The sequence below is a fragment of the Rattus norvegicus genome, chromosome 1 (assembly GCF_036323735.1).
Source record: "Rattus norvegicus strain BN/NHsdMcwi chromosome 1, GRCr8, whole genome shotgun sequence".
NCBI lineage: Eukaryota > Metazoa > Chordata > Mammalia > Rodentia > Muridae > Rattus > Rattus norvegicus.
In genome coordinates, this window is record NC_086019.1 from 216155941 (window position 1) to 216175663 (window position 19723).

At 50.1% G+C, this 19723-nt stretch overlaps 1 protein-coding gene and 1 long non-coding RNA gene across 4 annotated transcripts in view; one reads left to right on the forward strand and one right to left on the reverse strand.

Annotated features, from left to right (window-relative positions):
* Positions 1 to 16250, reverse strand: part of Fads2 (fatty acid desaturase 2) — a 39914-nt gene extending 23664 nt beyond the window's left edge. Inside the window, exons 1-4 of one of the 3 annotated variants that reach the window (XM_008760244.3) lie at positions 13827 to 13961; positions 5862 to 5972; positions 2696 to 2893; positions 2490 to 2591 (exon numbers count right to left, since the gene is read on the reverse strand). In XM_008760244.3, coding sequence (XP_008758466.1) covers positions 2490 to 2591; positions 2696 to 2893; positions 5862 to 5972; positions 13827 to 13838 — 423 coding nt within the window. In that variant the 5' untranslated portion in view covers positions 13839 to 13961. Of the gene's footprint in view, positions 1 to 2489; positions 2592 to 2695; positions 2894 to 5861; positions 5973 to 13826; positions 13962 to 15720 lie in introns of those variants that run through there. The other 2 variants (NM_031344.2, XM_039092480.2) reach the window with 2 other exon arrangements.
* LOC134483970 (uncharacterized) lies at positions 11531 to 17682 on the forward strand. Its single transcript, XR_010061197.1, has 2 exons — positions 11531 to 13195; positions 14159 to 17682. It is a non-coding gene; the product is annotated as an uncharacterized LOC134483970 (long non-coding RNA).
* The last annotated feature ends 2041 nt before the right edge of the window (positions 17683 to 19723 follow it).

The following is a 19723-nucleotide window of genomic DNA, read 5'->3' on the forward strand; positions in this document are numbered from 1 at the left end:
ACTTTCTGAACTTGGCATACTTAAATATTTATAATTACTTTATCTTATATCTAAATGCGGGTATAACAGAAGGGCTGGGGTTGTAACTTGGTGGTAGACCCTTTTCCAGCATGAGCACGGCCCTGGTTTCAATCCTCAGCACCACAGAGTTTTTTTCTTAGTAAAGGAAAGACATACATATTTTTGTTTTGATACAAACAAAATACTTTTAACAGGCTTTTAAATTTTTGAACATTTTATATTTTGGTGTCCTGGAGTTAAAGGATTGATCATTTAAGAGATGACATATCCAAACTGGGCCTAGCAATGTGTGCAATTAATCCCAGAACTCAGGAAGCAGAGGCATGAATTTGAGGCCAGTCTAATCTATGTGGGGATAATGGGAGGCGAGGGGAGGAAAAGAAAAGAACAACACCGCACATATAGACATAAGAGTGTATGCTTGGTTTTGAGAGAGGGTCTCATTTAGCCCAGGCTAGCCTTGAACTTGCTATGTTGCACAGTATGGCTTCCAGCTTCTGATCTTCCTCCTCCACACCCTGAGTGTTGGGATCATCAGTGTGCATCACCACACCCAGTTTACACAGTGCTGGGGATGAACCCAGGGCTTCAAGATGCTCAGCAAACATTCAACCACCTGAGCTACATCCCCAGCTCCCAGAATTCCAATTTCACCAGCAAAGACTTCTGTAGGAAGCAGCTCTCTGTCCTGCCCTTGTTTGTCTGATAGATACAAGAGCTGTGTTTCAAGTTGTCCATCAAGGACACAAGGTCTGAGCAGGAAAGGCCCTCAGGACCCTGCCAGAACCTGGGGATAGAACACAGTCTATCTTTGTTTGTGGCATGGGGAGAACAGGGGTAGTGGGTAAAATGTTTCCTTCCTATACAGAGGAGGACTTTATGCCACAGAGGACCGTGCAGAATGAGACAATGCACTTGTGTGTATACCCTCTTGAGGTTCTGGGAAGAGGCCAGGTTCCCAGCCTTTGAGGCTCAGGTCCAGGTAAACTGCTAGCTGGGGACTGCTGGGCAGCTCATGCTGGCTCACCCATAATCCAGTCCACAGCTGGCAAGCCAAGGGTGCAGTGGAGGCCACAGAGTGGAGATTTTTAACCTGGACACAGGGCTCTTCCCCTGCCGAGGGAGGAAGACAGTCTTAGGGACCCAGCTTTTCTGAGGAAGCAAGCTATTGGGATGCACTGACTACAGGAGGCAGCAGGATTTGTTGGAGAGAGCGTGTTATGGTTTGAGTATGGCACATCACCATGAACTTGTGGGTTGAATCCTCAGTCCCACACCAACGGCACTATTTTAGCAGATGGTAGGCACTCGAGGCGATGGAAGGGGGAACACCTTTCAAAGTTTCCTCTGCTCCCTGGCCCCATTCTTCCTCCCAGTCTTCTTCCTGCTTGCCTTGAGCTAAGTGGCTTTTGCGACATGCTCCTACCAACAGAGTCACCTTGGGCCCAGAATTAGCACTGCCGAGGACTGTGCAGCAACACTTTTGAAACCACGAGCTTCTGAAAGAAGTGCTCCTCTCCTGTGCTGCTTACATCTGTTATTCTGTTACAGTGATGAGTACAGTTGGCAAGAAATGATTGCCCAAGCAGAGGTGACGCCAATCAGCTCAGATCAAGGTCACCGGCAGGCTCAGCTTCATGAACTCGCTTGACTTGGACCCTTCTCTCCATGGGCCACGGCCTCATGTGAGCATTTAACACAACTTGCCCTGTAGTTTTAGTTAAGTATTACACAGTTTGATGTCACTTGCTAAGGACTTAATCTAAAATGACAGTAGAGGTGGTTTGCCATTCCCGATTTACAATGGCTTTGGATTCTGTAGCAGCCAAGCCACAGACCATTAACCAACTAACACCCTACAGTGCCTTCTGTTGCTAAGCTGTGAGGTTCGGTGGATGAAGTGAGTTACACACATTTTTAACATGGGACATTTTCTATTTACAGAGGGCTAATCTAATGGGATGGTCACTCAGGCTGCTGCCAATATACCCCCCATCCCTCAGACTACCTACCTTCCTTTCTTCCTTCCTTCCTTCCTTCCTTCCTTCCTTCCTTCCTTCCTTTCTCCCTCCCTCCCTCCCTCCCTTCCTTCTTTCTTTTACTGATGCTTGTGACCACTGAGCTATCTCTCTAGCCCCAAGTCCTTTCCCTTGGCCCCAGTTTTCAATGTGTGTGTACATGTGGCTACATGTTTGAGGGGAGGCTTACATGTGTGCACGTGCACCCGCAGGCTGAACAATCTTAGGTGGCATCCTGAGGTACACTGGCCACCTACTTTGAGACAGAGTCTCACTGGCTTGGAGCTTAGCAAGCAGTCCAAACTACCCGGCCACTGAACCCTATGCTCCTCCTGTGTGTGCCTCCCCAGTGCTGAGATTACAAGCACATTTTTACACATGTGAGTACCAAACTCAGATTCTCCCACGAGATTTACTGACTGAGCCATCTCCCTTAGCCCCAACACTTACCTTTAAGTGGCCAATGACAAACTTGTGGACAATGTGGTTCCATATGGATTTCTTATAGACAGAAAGGTGGCCATAATCATGTTGTAGCCATCCAGCTTGGGCCTGGGGAAAGAGGGCTGTGAATGTCACTGCAGCATCAGCAAGTAGCCAGGAGAGATCTGAGAGTCGGGGACGCTCAAATGATGGTCAAGGATGTCAGGCCTCACCTGGGAGGTAGCAAGGACAAAGGCCGTGATGACGGTGGGAATCCAGCCATTGCCGAAGTACGAGAGGATGAACCAGGCGATGCTTTCCATGACGATGATGTGGGACAGGAGGAGAAAGAAGAACAGGTGGTTGGTTTTGAAAAGGTTCATGTCCTCAGCAGTCTTCTTCAGGGCCCTGAAGTCCTCGGTGATCTGAGACTGGTGAGCAAGGACACAGAGGAGAGTCAGCCGCTAGACCTTCCAGGGGGGCATGCGATGGAGCACAGTATGCACTACAACTGTGGCAAGCACCTTGGTCTCCGTGTGAGCCCAGTCACTAGGTGCTGCAATGGTCGCCATTACTACAGATAGGAGTAAGTGGTGGAAGGTAAGTCTGACTCAAAAGCGGGTACTTTTAATCATACCAAGTGAATCAAGTCAGTCTCAGAAGGGCAGCTAGCTGGTGTTTTCTCTCATTTCCCTCTCGGATTCTACACTTCATACATGTATGACATCTTTTATGTACAGGTGACACTAAACTAGAGGTGAAGCTGTATGGGGACAAGCAGAACTAACAGGGCTGGAGAGATGACTCAGCAGTTAGGAGCACCGGCTGCTCTTCCATAGGATCAGGGTTTGATTCCCAGCATCCCAGTGGTGGCTCTCAACTGTCTGTAACTCTAGCCCCAGGGGCATACAACACCCTTTTCTGGCCTCCAAGGGCACTGCGCACATGTGACACAAAGACATACATGCAGGCAGAATGTTCAAACACATAAAATAAAATTAGAGGTTAAAAATAAGGGACTGAAGGATCGCTTAGGAAGAGAGTGGAGGGATATGGGACAGCATATCTAAGTACACTGTGCACACACAAGTATGTGTGTGTGGAAACGGCCCCCTATGACTGTAGTAGTAGTAACAATATTTCATTATAAGCAGCATGTCCCTTCTACACCACTGTTCTCAGGAGCATCATTTACAACAGGCAGAAAAGAGGAGCAGGAGCCAGGGAGGAGTGACTGCAGTTCTCACAGGGGGCTGGTTCTGTTCCTAGCCCCCACGTAGGGCCACACTCACAGCTGCCTGTAATTTCAGCCCCAGGGGGCCTGATGCCCTCTTTGGGCCTCTATGGACACCCACATGTACATTTTCATTTTCTCTCTCTCTCTCTCTCTCTCTCTCTCTCTCTCTCTCTTTCTCTGTCTCTCTTCCTCTCTTCTCTATCTCTGTCTCTTTTCTCTCTCTGTCTGCCTCTCTTCTCTCTGTTTCTCTGTCTTCTCTCTCTTTGTCTGTCTTCTCTTTCTTCTGTCTCTGTCTCTCTGTCTCTCTCTGTCTGTCTGTCTGTCTGTCTGTCTGTCTCTCTCTCTCTCACACACACACACACACACTTTTTTTTAAAAGTAGAAACAACGCAAACATCCAATAATAAGGGGCTAAGTTCCAGGTGTATGTAACCTTTGACATTGCAATACAACGCTGTCATCTGCAAAGTCCATACTTGAGAACTTTTTCTAATTCAACTCACAGTGCGCGCGCATGCACACACACACACACACACACACACACACACACACACACACACACACTAAAGTTTTAGTAAGTTTACAATTTTGTGTTAGGCTGCAGGTTGAGCATGTGTGCCTGGTTGTGTTCTACTCATATAACAGACTGTTCAGCCTTGAAAACATGGCATGTTGGTACACTCTGTGTTCTATAGTGGATAGGGCTTATGCTAAATGAAATAGGCCAGTTATAAAAGGATAAATCCTTGCATGAAGCTGTCAGCCCATCATTCTGTACAGGTGATAGACCTGCACTCCCACCCTTGAGAGGGGGAACGTAGACTGGGAGTCCAAGGTAGCCTGGGCTACATGAGACCTTACATCAAAACAACAAAGAAAACAAAAATAATGAGAATACACTCTAATAAAATGACAAACGCAGTAGGATTCCATTTATGAGGTGCCTGGCGGAGTTAGGTGCTTAGAGGCAATAGCATGGTAGTGGGGCTGAAGGGAGTGAGCAGATGTGGAGGGCACAGAATGTCAGCTGGAAATGACGTAAACGTTCTAGAACCGCGCATGGTTTGGCCATCGTGCAAAATGCCGTGTATTCCACTGAACACCACACATCAGAAGCGAGCCCTTTCGTCTTTTACTACCTGACGGTGCAGGTGCAGATGGGGTCCTGCTCATGATGCCAGAGAGGCCTCGTGAGTGCTGAGCCCAGCAGCCGGGGAGGCAGACTGTTCTCTACGGAGGACTAATCAGGAATCCAGGCCAGGAAAAAGCCTCTGCCCTGCCGGGCTTTGCTGAGGCCCTAAGGTAGAAGCTAGTAAATAATTACTCAGGCAGAGAGCAAGAAGGGTTGGCATGGTCTGGTTTCCTCCAGGAAGCTTCTCTGCCCTGGACGGCAGTCAGAGGTGCCATCTCTCTAGGATAGGCAAGGTCTCCTGCTGGCACCAAAGCCACACACAGTATGCCTGTGAGAAGGGGTAATTGCCTCAGCTCTGATACCATCGTGTGCCTCTTAGGGCTTCAACCATCCAGGACACCAGGGTGGGTACTCTCAGCCCTGTTTAGGGCCAGGAGAAGCCTAGGCTCCACTAGAAGGGTGACTGGTAGGGAAAGGTAAGCATTGTGTGGAGGGGAAGGGAGGGGTTCTCCAAGGTAAGAGAAACTCCAAAGCATGCTATTCTACACAACCCCATCATGCATGCCAGGTCTGGTGTAGAAGCTGTTTTCCCACTCAGCCTGCAAGGCCTGGGGAGTTGTTTTACATACCTTTGAAGCCCAGCATTTACAGGGTGTCTGACTCAGTGACAAATGGTCACTTTCTCAAGGTGATTCATTCCAAAGCAGGCACACTTATCAACAGTTCATGCTGTCTTGCTGTTTCTGCCCTTTGTTAGATAGTAGCATGCCAACATCTGGCAGCTTTGTGTAAAGAAGGGGAGGAGCAAAAGGACCAGTTGGGAGAGAGGATGCTGCTAACTATCACCCAGTTGGTGGCTCTCAGGGGATGCTCTGAGGTCCTCCCTGACCTAGTTCCTCAGGGCCTCCTCCTGGACTGGCTCCGAGACTCTCCTGACACAGCCCTGACAGTGGGGTTCTGGGGAGAAAGTACTCTCACCCCTACCATCCAGCCTCATCCCACCCCCATCAATGTTACACGTCCCACTCACGCTTTTGCCCCGGTCCAGGCTGGGCTCCTCTGGGGCCAGCTCACCAATCAGCAGGGGCTTCAAGAACTTGCCCACGAAATCCAGGTCCAGGTGGAAGGCACGGAAGGCATCCTGGGAAACAGAGAAGCAGGCTGCTAAGGCCGAGCCCCAAACCTGTGCTGGCTCCTCCCACTCTCGGAAAAAGAGCGTTTTGCCGCAGGTCCAGTGTCTGCTCAGAGACCAAGTGGGGCTTCCCACTCCTCAGTGGCAAATGCTTACTCCAGACTCCACCACAGAACATATCCCCAGTGCAGGACTCTAGTAGCAAACCATAACCATCCTGAGCCTCTGAACTGGCACCAGGCCTACTGAGCTGGTCAAGAATTTGTGGACAGATAGGTCTCCAGGGAGAGCAGGTAGGCACAGGACTCAGAGAAGACACCCCTGGCCTGCTCCTGAGCTGAATGTCCTTCAGTGTGCAAACTATACCACCCACCACTCCAGAGATGTCCTTTTCCACAAGGTCGAAATTATCAGTGAAGAGATAAGACTCAAGGAAGGGGTTTAACTCAGTGATAAAAATGTTTGCCCAGCATGTGTGAGGCGCCCAGCTCAGTCCCTAACACCTAGGAAATGACTACAGCCTGGAAAATATGTTTAGATGTCATGAAACAACAACAGAAAAAATAACATGGAATCATGTAAAAGAATTCCTGCGAAACCTGGCACAGGGTTTCGGGGATTAAACTAATACCGAAGACATGGGTTGCACTTCATTTTATTCTCATAAGTTTGCAAACTTTCCCTGACGTTACTATGATGTTCTGCATTTTAATATCTCTCGTGCCAGAGACGAAGCAGAAACACACTCAAATCTGACCACATCAGAAAATGCACAGGAGAATAAAAAAGATAAGTAATCACCACATGGGAAGTCCATCAATGCTAATACTGTAGTGTCTCTGCCAGCTTTTTCTTCACAGTACATACACGACAAAAACTATCTCCACAAAATCAAGCATCTCTCCTAGAGGTGAGCCTCACCAGGTCCCCAGGTGGTATGACTGGATGCACCAGCTTCACCTTATTCTGCCTCCCGCCACTCATCCACAATGAGGCACTGCAGGATCGAGCTGAACAAGCCATGTGGTACCAGGAAAAACAACCAGAGAAATCGACAGAGTGAGGCAGAGAGAGGTGAGTGTGGGGACACTGGTCTAAACGGAGACATACAGACCACACACATTCACTAGACAGGTTCCTGCTTGGAGGAAACACAGAAGCTACATAAGAGTTTGGGGAGGTAGATGTGAAAATAAATATCGGCATTGGATTTTTGATCCAATGGGGATTATTAATTTTTTAAAAAGCAGGGTCTCCTATCACCCAGACTGGCTCATAAGCTCATATGTAGTCAAGGAGTGGAACTCTTGATCCTCCTGCTACAACCTGTGCATGGTTCACTGGCCTGCATCACTATGTCTGGTTTATGCAGTTCTGGGGACTGAACCAAGGCGCATGCTAGGCAAACTTCTGCAGGGTCGGCTACAGCTCCGGACTTGACTGTTTTGTGACTGTGACAGAGGTATTATGATTATCACAGAACACTCTGATTCCTGGGAGAAGATGCTGCAACTTTTGGCTGTTTTGCTTTTAAAAAAATAGATTCATTTATTTAATGTATATGAGTATTTTGTCTGCATGTATGTATGTATGTATACCACGTGTGTGCCTGGGGCCCAAGAGGGTCAGAAGAGGGCATCAGATCCCTTGAAACCACAATTACAGATGGTTGTTGGCCACCAAATAGGTGCTGGGAATTGAACCCAGATCCTCTGGAAGGGCAGACAGTGCTCTTAACTACTGAGCCCTCTCTCCAGCCTGTTTTACTTAAAGAACTTCTTTACACTATTTATTTGCTCGTTTATTTGTGTGTGTGCGCTGTGTTGGTGTGCATGTATATGTGTGTGTGCACGCAGGTTGACCTAGCAGATGTGGAATTCAGAGGACAATGTTTGAGCTGTCCACTCTCTCCTACTACCACATGGTCCCAGGGACTGAAGTCAGGCCACCAGGCTTGGCTCAACTGGTGATTCGCCTTGCTCACCCTGGTTTGCTCTTTTGAGAAAGTGCATCATGTCATTCACACAGGCCTCAGATTGATGTAGCCGAGGTTGCCTGGAAACCCTGATCCTCTTGCCTCTATCGTCTGAGTGCTGAGATTGACGGCGTGCGCCACTAAACAACTTAATTTCAAAAGCAAATTGTCTTCACACACAGAGAAAGCAAATGAGATTAAACATTACTATTAGTAATTTCTACACTGGGAAAGAGGATTGCATCTATAATAATCCCAGCAAGACCACTACATACAAATCTGCAAAGTAACATTTCGTACAAGAGAACAATAGGCGGAGTTTAAAAACAAACCCACAGACAGAATCTCCCCTAGCTGAATGGAAAAGGTGAGATTAAATCAGGGGTCAGAACAAAACCAAGGGTCTTTCCATGGAGAGAAGCCTGCTGTCCAAGGAGGTTCAGGCAGACAGTGAAGAGGAAGGTCCAGTTCTGCTAGCCCCGGGTTCAGGCTTCTTTACAAAACAACAACGGCAACAACACACACAGCAAAACTCTGAGAAGAAAGTCCAGCAAGATACCAATGGCAGAGTCCCCTCACTATAGTCAGGAAGTTCCCCATACATTTCCTCCTTACTTGCTGAAAGGTAAAGTTTGGTGGCTAGCAAGCACCTTATTCACCTCAACTCTTCCTGACCACTCACGCCATCCACTCCTCCATCCAGGATGCCTCCAGCTACCAGCAAACCTGAACCCTGTCACTCCTCAGCCATTTGCACAGGGCCCTGAGGCAGCCTCAGCTCCCTGAAATCAGGTGAGGTACACAGTCACAGGCTACCAGTGAGGTCCTGAATGCTGGGGAGCACAGCCAGACTGCGATCCAGTCCAACTGCCTCAGGGAGTGGCTCTCCCTCATGCCTCTTACCTAGGCTGCTCCGTGGAACCCGCTCACTGTCCTGGCTGACTTAGTAGCCTTCAGAACAGACTCCTGAATACAAGTTTCTTCCTGCACCTGTGCTAGAGCTGTGGTCCCTGCTTCAATGTTACCTTCAAGAAATGTTTTCTCAGCCACACATCTGGAAACAGCCCTTTCTAGCGTTAAGCTTCTCCAGGATACCGCTGACCCCTCTTCTTCATACCCATGTCAGGATCACAAGCCAGGAGGCTAGGGAGACAGCTCAGTGGATTAAGTGCTTGTCATGCAAATATGAGGCCTGGTCTGGGAGCCCCCAACACTCAAATAAAATCCCACCTGTCTGTGATACCAGCACGGAGGAGGTGGAGACAGGAGATCCCTATCTGACTAGACCTGCTGATTCATCAAAACCCAGGTTCAGAGCGACAGACAATCTGTCTCAGTAAATAAAGCGGATGGAAATAGAGGAAGGTATTTAATACCAACTTCTGGCCTCCACAAGTACATGAGCACACACACAGAGACACACACACACACACGTGAACACAACACACCTGAACACACACACCCACACACCCACATGTGCGCACGCACACACACAAATGTCACAAACTACAGATATAGCTCCTTTGGGGGCAGTAATTGCCTAGTGTGCCTGGTGCTGTGGGTTCAATCCCTAGCGTGGCATAAACCAGGTGTGGGGGTAGAAACAGAAGGATCGGAATTTAAGCTGTTCTCCGCTAGAAGGTGAGTTTGAGGCCAGCCTGCAATACATGAAATCCTGTCTTAAAAAAACAAACACGGGCTGGGGATTTAGCTCAGTGGTAGAGCGCTTGCCTAGCAAGCGCAAGGCCCTGGGTTCGGTCCCCAGCTCCGAAAAAAAGAAAAGAAAAAAAAAAAAAAACAAACTCACAAAACTACACAAACTGGGTGGCATATTCATTGGAAATCCTGTCACCTGCCACCGAGAGATGGAAGGACCACATCTAACCTGTGGTGACCATCCCCATACCTGCTTCACAAGAGTTCACAAGGCTCAGAGAACCCCGGGGCCCGGTGGCTGAGAACCCTCTAATCCAGGATGTTTCCGTCCTGTAGTCCAGTATAGACTCGGCGCCTATGACCTTATACAACCCAATCAATACTTCTGGAACACGGGAGCTCTTCATCACTATAGGCATTCACACTTCAGGCTGGTCTCCGGGCAGTTGTCACCCCACAGGTGAGGCACCAAGCCTATGTCATCAGCCTCTGTTTTCCCAGATCTGACAGGTGGAGCATTTTGTTGTTGCCTTTTGTTTGTGCGGTATTAAAGCACCATGCCACCCTAGCCTTTCAGGTCCTGCTATATTGATGAGAAGAGACCTAGGTGGTGACCTCACTTGTCCATGGTCACACCCCAGGAACTGGCTGGGCAGAGCCTGGCCTAGATGGCTGACTTTCGATTTTTCAGCCGTTAAGACGAGGACCTCCCTTGAAATGAGCTTTCTCTTCTTTGGGAACTGTTCACTTCAGATGTCACTGACTCAAGGCGGGTCATAGCTGTCCCTCGAACACTGTGACTCCGAACAGCTGTCTGGTTACAGGAATGTCAGGTTGCAGAGTAGGCCACAGTGAAGGCAAGACTGGACCAACCCAAATGATGATTTTGGAACAAGAGTTAGAAACAGGCTCTCTTTCTCTGACAGGGAGAGAAGCCAAAGTTTTTCTAAGAAGCAAGGCAAGACACGGGGAAAGTAGAAGGGGTAGCCAACAGGTGCAGGGGACCTGAGCAGGTACCCAGTGAGGTCAGGCTCAGATCCGTAAGCACCGAGCTCGCTGTTGTCCTCAGCAGTCATGGCAGTGACTTCTCGAGGCACAGCTTCCCATCCCTGCTGCCTCTGGGCAGAACTCACCGTTCCTGCCCTTGCACTGAGCCTTGGGCACCAAAATCTGTGTCCGACTGTGCCCAGGTTCTTCTGTACAGCAAAGGCACAGTAAGCTAGCTTCCCACATCTGGGAATTTAGCCCAGGATTTAAGAAGCACAAGCTCGATTAATAAGGGTACACGATTCCTGCAGCAGTCCCGGATTCTTTGATGACTTCTCAAAGCAGGAAGAGAATCAGGTAGAGATGAAGAAGATGACAGTCACCGGGGACACTGACTTCTGACTTTCTGCAGCACATAGGTACAGGCCGAGCAGGAAAGCCACTGGTCCTGTCCCCTCCAAGGAGAAGAGGTTGAGGAGATAGATAGCATTCTGTGGCCCAGGAACTCCTCAGCAAGAGAACACCTCGACCACAGGATGTGTGGACTTCCCTGGCTGCACAGGAAGTCCCCACAGAGGCGGCCTGGGCCTGAAAGCATGAAGCCATCTCTCCCCTTCCATTTTCATGTCTGTGTGCATATGTTTTTGCATGTGTGCATTTGCATGCTTGTGCATGCATGTCCAAGGAGGCCCATGAAAATGATGTTGAGAATCACCGGCGATCGCTCCTCCACTTCATTCATCAGGGCTTCACAATCAAGCTGAGTTCACTGGCACGGCTAGTCAACTTGTTCTGGGGACCCTCACCCTCTGCATTCATGGGCTGGAATTACATATCAGCTACCACCCCATCCGGTATGTCATGGAACCTGAACTTTGCTCTCACCAACAAGCATGTTAACTACTAAGCTGACTCTACAACCCGACTTCATCTGTATTTTATTAGAACTATTATGGTGTATGTGTGTGTGTGTGTGTGTGTGTGTGTGTGTGTGTGTGTGTGTGTGTTGGATATGGAGTTTTTCTCCCACCAGACAGCGGTGGGTAAGAGTCAGATGCTTCTTACTCAGATGACAGAGAGCTGTCCTCCAGGCCTAGAAACTCCCAACTCATTTTCTCTTTCCATACCCATGCTCCTGCCCTGTCTATAGGGGCACAATTCCATTTTTTCCAACTACTGCTTTTTCACAGGAACAATATAGGAGTGGCTCAAAGATGGAACCCTTCCCTGGTCCCCCTTTCCTTTTTTTTGGGGGGGGGATGCTAAGAGGTAAGGAAGCAAGGCAGACGGGCCAACAAGCACAGACAAAACAGGACAGGCTGGAGAACAGGCTGAAGTCGGGAAGTGGAAGATCCGGTTGAAGCAAGAGAAAAGGAGGAAAGGACAAAAGTCTAGTAGATGCAGGCCACTGTCTGTGAATTATTCATCTTTGTGTTGAGGCCCTGATCAGATCCCAGCGCAGAGCCATGGAGACGCTCAATGAATGTTTCATGAACTCTTGCTGAAGATGAAAATTCACAAGTGGGCTGGTTTTGTACTGACTAGATTCCCGAGAAAAGTGCAAACACTGGCTTGGGACACGGGTGCCAGTTCTTTGTACCTACAGCAAATCTCAGACAGAAGAAGCTCTGGGGGACCAGCAGGAAATAAGAAGAGGGGGACGGAGAGAGAGAGAGGTGAGGCTACAGATCCCGAGTATGACTGAACACACCTGAGCAGGACTTCTGAGCTTTAGGACAGGAGGACCACAAGGCTGATCTGAGTATTAAATGAGATAGCATACACTAATGGGTTTGTGGACTGCAACAATTACACTGCTTATTTTCAGTGACAGAATCTCACTATGGTACCAGGCTGGCCTCAAAACTTGGGGTTCGGGGTTGGGGATTTGGCTCAGTGGTAGAGCGCTTGCCTAGGAAGTGCAAGGCCCTGGGTTCAGTCCCCAGCTCCGAAAAAAAAAAACAACTTGGGGTTCAAATAATCCTCTTGGCCTAGTCTTCTGTAAATCTGGGACTCTGAGCACACATTGCTTAGGTGGCTTTTAGTAGTACAAGTGAGGCCAGGGTCTGACTACAGAAGCACCAAGTCCTTCTAAGGAAGAAGTGAGCACTTCTGAGGTTTTTGTTTTTGTTTTGTTTTGTTTTTGTTTTTTTCTTTTTTTCTCCAGGAACAGAAAATTCTCGACTGATAACCTAGATTGACCTCAAATGGCCTCCCTGGCTTCTGGCCTCACCTTCCAGCCTCTTGTCAGAACATCACAGATATCCTTTGCACACAAAGGGAAGAACTCTGTGTAACAAATGTAAGAACTCTAGGGAACCAGCCTCTATCTGCTGACAGTCTGTCTCCAAATTCACAGTCCATCCTCCATCCCTCTCTCAGGTTCTCAAAAAGAAGGCAAGGCCCCTAAGGGACAAAGCTACTTCAGAAACAGCCTGTGGAGGGATCCCCACATCCCTTTGAAGATATCCTTGTTGTCCAAGGCCTTTTGCCAATCTGATCTCAGACAGCATAAGAAGAAACAGGGGCATGCCAAAGAAAACCTCACTGCTTACTAAACTGTTCTCCAACTCTGTCTCCATCAAGTGTGTTTTGTGTCTTATTTGGGAAGATGGTAAGTTCAATGTCCTGACATCAAATGAGCTTGCTTCGGTGTAGTTTGTCTCTGCTTCTCTGCGAGTACTTCACATTCTAGCTGCTTCATTCCTCTCATGTCTCAGAACTTTCCACTGTGTCTGCCTGGAGTCCATTGTGTCTGTCTAGGGTCCATTGTGTCTGTCTGGGATCCACTGTGTCTGTCTGGGGTCCATTGTGTCTGTCTAGGGTCCATTGTGTCTGTCTGGGATCCACTGTGTCTGTCTGGGGTCCATTGTGTCTGTCTGGGGTCCATTGTGTCTGTCTAGGGTCCATTGTGTCTGTCTGGGATCCACTGTGTCTGTCTGGGGTCCATTGTGTCTGTCTAGGGTCCACTGTGTTTGTCTGGGATCCACTGTGTCTGTCTGGGGTCCATTGTGTCTGTCTAGGGTCCATTGTGTCTGTCTAGGATCCACTGTGTCTGTCTGGGATCCACTGTGTCTGTCTGGGTCTCACTATTTATGACAAGCTTTGCTACACACATCTTATTGGAACAGGTGAGGGTGTATCTTCATGGGCATGGGGATGGGGTAGGGGTGTCTCCACCTAGTGACTCTCTCCGTCCCACAAGCCCAGGGATCACACCTGGCCTACAGTGACTCCCACCTTACCTCTCCTGTCATGGGGCATTAACATCACAGACCCCAGACTCAGAACCAATGAAAATGACACAGGAAACAGGCAGAGAGGTCGTCAGGTTTTCAGAACTTAAGAGCAAGCTGTCCAGGTGTCTGCTGGGTTAGATCTGAACACAGACATTGGAGAAAACTGGGTCAGGAAAGCCCTAAGAACTTCCAAAACAAGGATGAAATACGTCTGGCTTCTTCAATAAACTATAAAGTTCAAGGCTGTTGTGGGCTGAACCTCCTCACAGGAAAACCTACTTATCGCACAACATGGAACATTTGGCTCAAACCGATCACAGCTTTGCTTTACTTTTTAGGAAACTGTTTGGTAAGAGCCTGGAAGAAGGAGGAGCCATCTGCAACTCACCTACAGAGTCATGCACACGCCAGCAGACAAAAAAGTAGAAAGACCCCCGAGGCAGGAGCTGGAAAGTCATCTCCCTGGGAAACTGAGGACTTCTCCGGTTGTGAAAAGGTCCAAGAGAGCTAGGGCACTCAAGGAACTTGAAAAGCTTGCGCTCTCCAGGTCTGGTTAGCATCACCAGCCCCACGGGCTTAAGCGGAGTCCATGAGCAAGGAAAATAGGCTTTAGGCAGTGTCAGCTCTCTCCTCAGTCTAGCATAAGATTGGGTCCTGTTCATCAAAGCCCCCAATCCACTGATCAGAAGCTGGCCACCTAGGCTGGTCTCAAAGAGAAAAGATGTGGAAGCTAAGAATTGAAACTAACGAACTTGGGAAAGAAAAGCCCACACACAGGTCGGCATCTGGACTTCGATGTGGAGTGCCTTCTGAGACGTTTACCCCTCTTCTCAGCCTCTTTCCACTCATCTTTCCCAAGCTCTCTCCAGAAACATCTTTTCCTCTGCTTTCAGCTCCCCAAGAAAGGTGCCAAGAAAGGTCTGGTTTTCCTCCTTGACTTTGCTTCTCTTCTTAACCACCTGACTACACAATCCCTTTATGGGTGGAGGTGGGGCCAGGCACGATATGGGATACTATGCAAATAGAGGGTAGACCCACATTTGGTGTACATAAGGGTAGCCTCAGTTCCACAGAGGTTCCTGAGATTTCAACAACCTCCAGAAGGGCAAGAGCGGAAGGGCGATTCTGACAGGTTCTAAAAACAGAGGGCTATTGAGTTGAATGCCCGATAGTAACCCCAGAGGCACATGGACCTGTTGCCAAGCCAGTCTTGGTGCTACTAGATTCACCTTCTAGATCCCCTGCGGACCTGAATTTTGCAAAATTCAGCCCGTTCGCCTTCCACCAACTCCCCACCAGAATTTCCCAGAAGGCTGGCACTTGGAGTGAGTCGGGATAATCCTCGGGAGCGGGAGCGTGGGAATCTGAACTACTAGGCAGTCTCGGTCGGGCAGCCATTGTGGACCTTTTCAGACAGGAGTCCAAGCAGGAGCGAGTCCTGGCCAGGAACCAGCTTTTCTTCTCCGCCCCCCACCCCGGTCTGGCAGGAGAGTCCCACATATGGTCCGCTCTCAGGCTCCTCTCCGCGGCGCCCAAGGGTGGCCATCTTCCACTTGGGGAGCGCCAAAGCACGAAGGCCCTAGCGCCCCCTTTGGAGAGTCCCTGGCTCCGACTGGACCAGCGCGCAGCATGCGCTGTGACATGCACCAGACAGTTTGCTACTAATGGGACTTTCACAGAGGTGCTAAGGCCTGGTGTTCAAAAGGCTCGGCCCAAGTCTGCCCAGCGGACCCAGAGGAGGACGATTCCGGGAGCGAGATGAGAGCAGTAGGTACTTTCTTTCCCTGTTGGACGTCCTGCGCTCCATTAAGAACTGGAGATCTGTTTGGCGCCCAGCGACCCCGGGCTCCTGACACCAGCCTGCAGCAGACAAGAATGGCCGGCACCCCCAGACTCTTACCGTAGCATCTTCTCCCGAATAGTGTCCGATGACACGGTGCCCCCCTGGGTGCCGCTGGGACCATTTGGTAACGTTGTAGACCTTGCGGTCGATGACGAGCCACCGGTCGGTGCGCAGGTTGTGCTTCTGAATCTCCTCCCAGCGGAAGGTGGGCATCGGAGCCTGGAGCTCGGTGCTCCCCTCTCCCTGGTTACCTCCCTTCCCCATGCTGCCTGTCTACCCGGATGACCCGTGCGCTACGGCCCTCCGGGCGCCCGCGGCTCGCAGCACCGACGGTCCCTCTCCTGGCCGCAGTGTGCGGTAGGCGCCCTCCTCGCTTTCAGCTTTTGTCTTCTACTCCTCCTCCCACCGCGCCTCCTCCCCTCGCCTTCGCTCCTCCTCGCCTACACTAGCTAGCCAGTACCCCTGCCTTCCCTCAGGAGTACCCCTGGCTTCCCAGTGCCCCCCAGCGGTCCCCTTCCTCCACCCGCCCTCGGCCCGCCTGCTGTGGACTTTTGCCTCTAGTGAAAACTCCCGGGTAGCTCAGGGCCTCGACACCTCCTCCCCCCACCCCTCCGGCTCCCCCCGCTCCGGGCTCCGCATCCTCCCGAGTTCCCCGCCACCCGGGTTTCCACAGTGATCAGCAGAGCGCCTGCACCAATCAGGGCTCGTCGCCCCGCCTGCCATTGGCCCAGGAGAATCTTTCGAAGGCCAGCGGGCTGGAGCGGCGGGTCCCCGGCTCCCCCTCCCTCGCGTCCGCCCGCACGGAGTTAAGCCCTGCTGGGCGGCCGGCGACGTGTCTGACCTCCTCCTCCTCCTCCCTTCGCTGGCTGGAGCGGAGAAAGACGGAGTAGATCTCTGAGGAGCTGAGAGGGAGAGCGGGGGCGGCGGCTGGGCTTTTCTTTGCGCGCTTCAAAGCGCGAGCGCGCTCGGCCCGCGCTCCGGGGATTTGCACCTGATGCTCGCACAAAGGAGGCGCAACGGCTTTGGTGACCAACACTCGGCCTCCGGCTGGACAAGGGCCCCTGTGCTGTCTTGGCTAGGCGACGGTCTCTCCCTGGCTAGCTGGGACGCAGACTCCCGTATCTCGCATTGTCTAAGCGATCCATATTGTTTGTTGCCTTCCAGCAACCTTCCTAGAGAAAGGAGTCAGAAGTGGGTTTCTCTTTAACCAGGGCTCTGACTCCTTTTATCAGACCATCTTGGAAAAGAATTGCAGAACCTCTGCTTCTTCCTCGTGCTAAGTGCCGCGGGGGTGGCTCCTGGGGAGGATGCCAGGATGAACTGGACACCGTTCCTGTCTTTGACTGAAAAAGAGTTCACAAGCCTGGTTGGGAAACATGGAAGCATTAAAAGCCCGCAATTGATTCGACAATAGTGCACCAATTACAGGAAAGAAAGATGCTGATACTAAGGGAGTAGCAAGAGGGGCCTGTCCACTAAAGTCTCACCACAACCCTGTAATATTGTTATAACTCACTTCAAAATTAAGAGTCTGAGGTTAAGAGAGATAAAATGGTCAAAATGCACATGCTTAGCTAGTGGCCCTGCTTGGTCTCTTCCACGGCCCTTTCCAGACTTTGGGCTCCCTAGATCCTCATGATGCTGGTCCAAATGAAGTACCTGGTGCGGGGGTAATGGCCTCCCCACAGTCCCTCCCACGGCATCCTCATCCCATTCTGTCCTGGCATCCGTCACCTTTTCTTCATTCCACACACTCCAGGCCCAAGGAATGTGAGTGAAGCCACAAACATCCAAACAGTGCCGCCTGCCCGCCGGAAAGATAAGAAGTAGGTGTGGTGGCCATGTCCATACTGTCAACAATCAGAAGCCTGAGGCAGAATATTGCCAGAGTTTGAGGCTGGTCTGGGCTGCAAAGCAAGATCCTGTAGGGGGATGGGACACAGCTATGCATACGGAGCAAGACTGGCTTTTATACATGTTAACGATGTGACATAATAAAGTCAAGAAAGCGGTTTTGTATTGGTTTGTTTGTTTTCTAAAGATGGATCACCGGAATACACAAACGACGTTAGTGAGAAAGTTCTGAGAGTTCTCAGAAGGATGAACAGCAGCTGGAAGGGAGCCCCATACGTGCCTCACAGCAGAAACTTGGAAGGCTGAGAAAAGACCAAGTGTAGCTCCAGGAACGGGCTACAGCAGGCTCCAAATAGACACAGGAATAAATGGGTAGCCCAGCCAAGGCTGGCAGCGAGTACAGTTCAAGTCAGTAACATCCCCAAGGGCCTAAAGGTGGACAAGGACTGAAGGCTTTGCAGTGGCGAAGAGTATTAGAAAGTCACCAGTCGAGGGTGTAATGGATGGGACCTGCGGTACATAAAGAGAACTGCAGGGCTTGGGGCTACGCCCAACCTGAAGAGTATTCGCCAAACATGTACTAGGCCCTGAGCTAGGTTCCCAGCACATAAAATTCTAGACTCAAGAGGTAAAGACGGGATGACCTGAATGAAGTTTACACAGTAGGTTCAAGGTGAGCTCTTGAGACCCCGTCTGGGAAAAGGAAGGGGTTGAAGAGATGATAGGGTGGTTAAATGCATGTCTCGCTGTTTCAGAAGACCCAAGTTTGATTTCCAGCACCCTTTTTGGCTGGTTCACAGGGCCTGTAATTCCAGCTCCAAGGGATTCAACACCCTCTTCTAGCATCCTTGGGTACCTGTACTCACATGCACACACCCACACACAGACACACATAATTAAAATAGTATCTATGGTTTTTTTTTTTCCCCAAAGAAGAAAACTACAGCGTCAGCTTGGGGTCGGAAAGGGATGCAAGCAAAGTCAAGGGAAACCGCTGGATAAGCTCAGTGTTCTTGGGGAGGGGACAGTAGCCTGGATTATGCAATGGCTATAGGAGGCTGACAGCACAGCAGATGTGGCCTGACACTGCCCCCTGCCCTCTTCCTGTTCCTCCCTGACTGTCCTTCCTGCTTGCATGGGCTGGTGATGTTATTTACTCAGGGAAAACCTTACAGTATCCCACCTACCCTAGAGCTGCTTTGGAAAGGCGGTTGTCTCAGACGCAGGGGCGCAGTTCCTTTGGCTTCTACCTGTCCCTCAGATTCTGGCTCCCTGAGCCCCCAGCAGCACCAAGAACTGCAGTTTCCTGGGACACCACCAGGATATCATAATTATTAATCTTTATCAGGAACAAGAGATCGGCTTGGGTGGCATGACTTACTCAGCATGCCAAACGGGCAAAAGACCAGGCCCAGTCCTCACATGCGTGGGGAGACAGAGTCTGTAGGGAGGGCACTCGTAAGCATGGCTCTTACTGAATGGGTGAGAACAGATGTCCTTCTTGCCCTTCAAGGACACTCTGGTGCCTGCTGGTCTGTAGAAGGAAGAGTGTAGCTGCTCAGGGTTAGTGAAAGAGGCTCACACCCTTCAACCACTCAGGACCTTACAGAGTGTTGGAGGGAACAGAAGATATGGGCACCCTGTGAGCAAACCCAGTAAAGAGAAAGCTCAGAGGAGAGCATTCGGCTGTGTTCTATCGCTTCTTTCCATTGTTGGTCAATATGGCCACAACAGCCCAGTCTTTAAAATTCTCCCTCACGTTGCCTGTTTCTCACATTCTCAACCCCCAACTCTGAAAGCTCACGTGTTATCTGATCTGCTGACTAGTTAACCCATGCTTGCTTTACCTCCTATCCCTTCTCAGGTCATGGCGCACTTTCCAATTCTAAAATATGTTGGTCAGCTTCCAGTGACAGTAACAAACCCCATCAGATCAACCTAAACCTGGACAGGGTTGGTCTGGACTCAACAGTTTTAGAAGCTTTGGCCCATGTCAGTTGATCTTGTTGTTTGTGGTTTAGCAACAGGACAGAATATGTGCAAGAAAAAGATAAGGGTTAGGAAGGGTTCCAGGGCTGAAAGATGGCCCAGTCCGTAAAGTGTCTGTCACACAAGCAAAGGACTTGAGCTCCGATCCCCAGTACCCACATGGAAGCTGGGGTAATGGTGTGTGTCTGCAATCCACTTCTGGGGTTAGGGGTAGAGA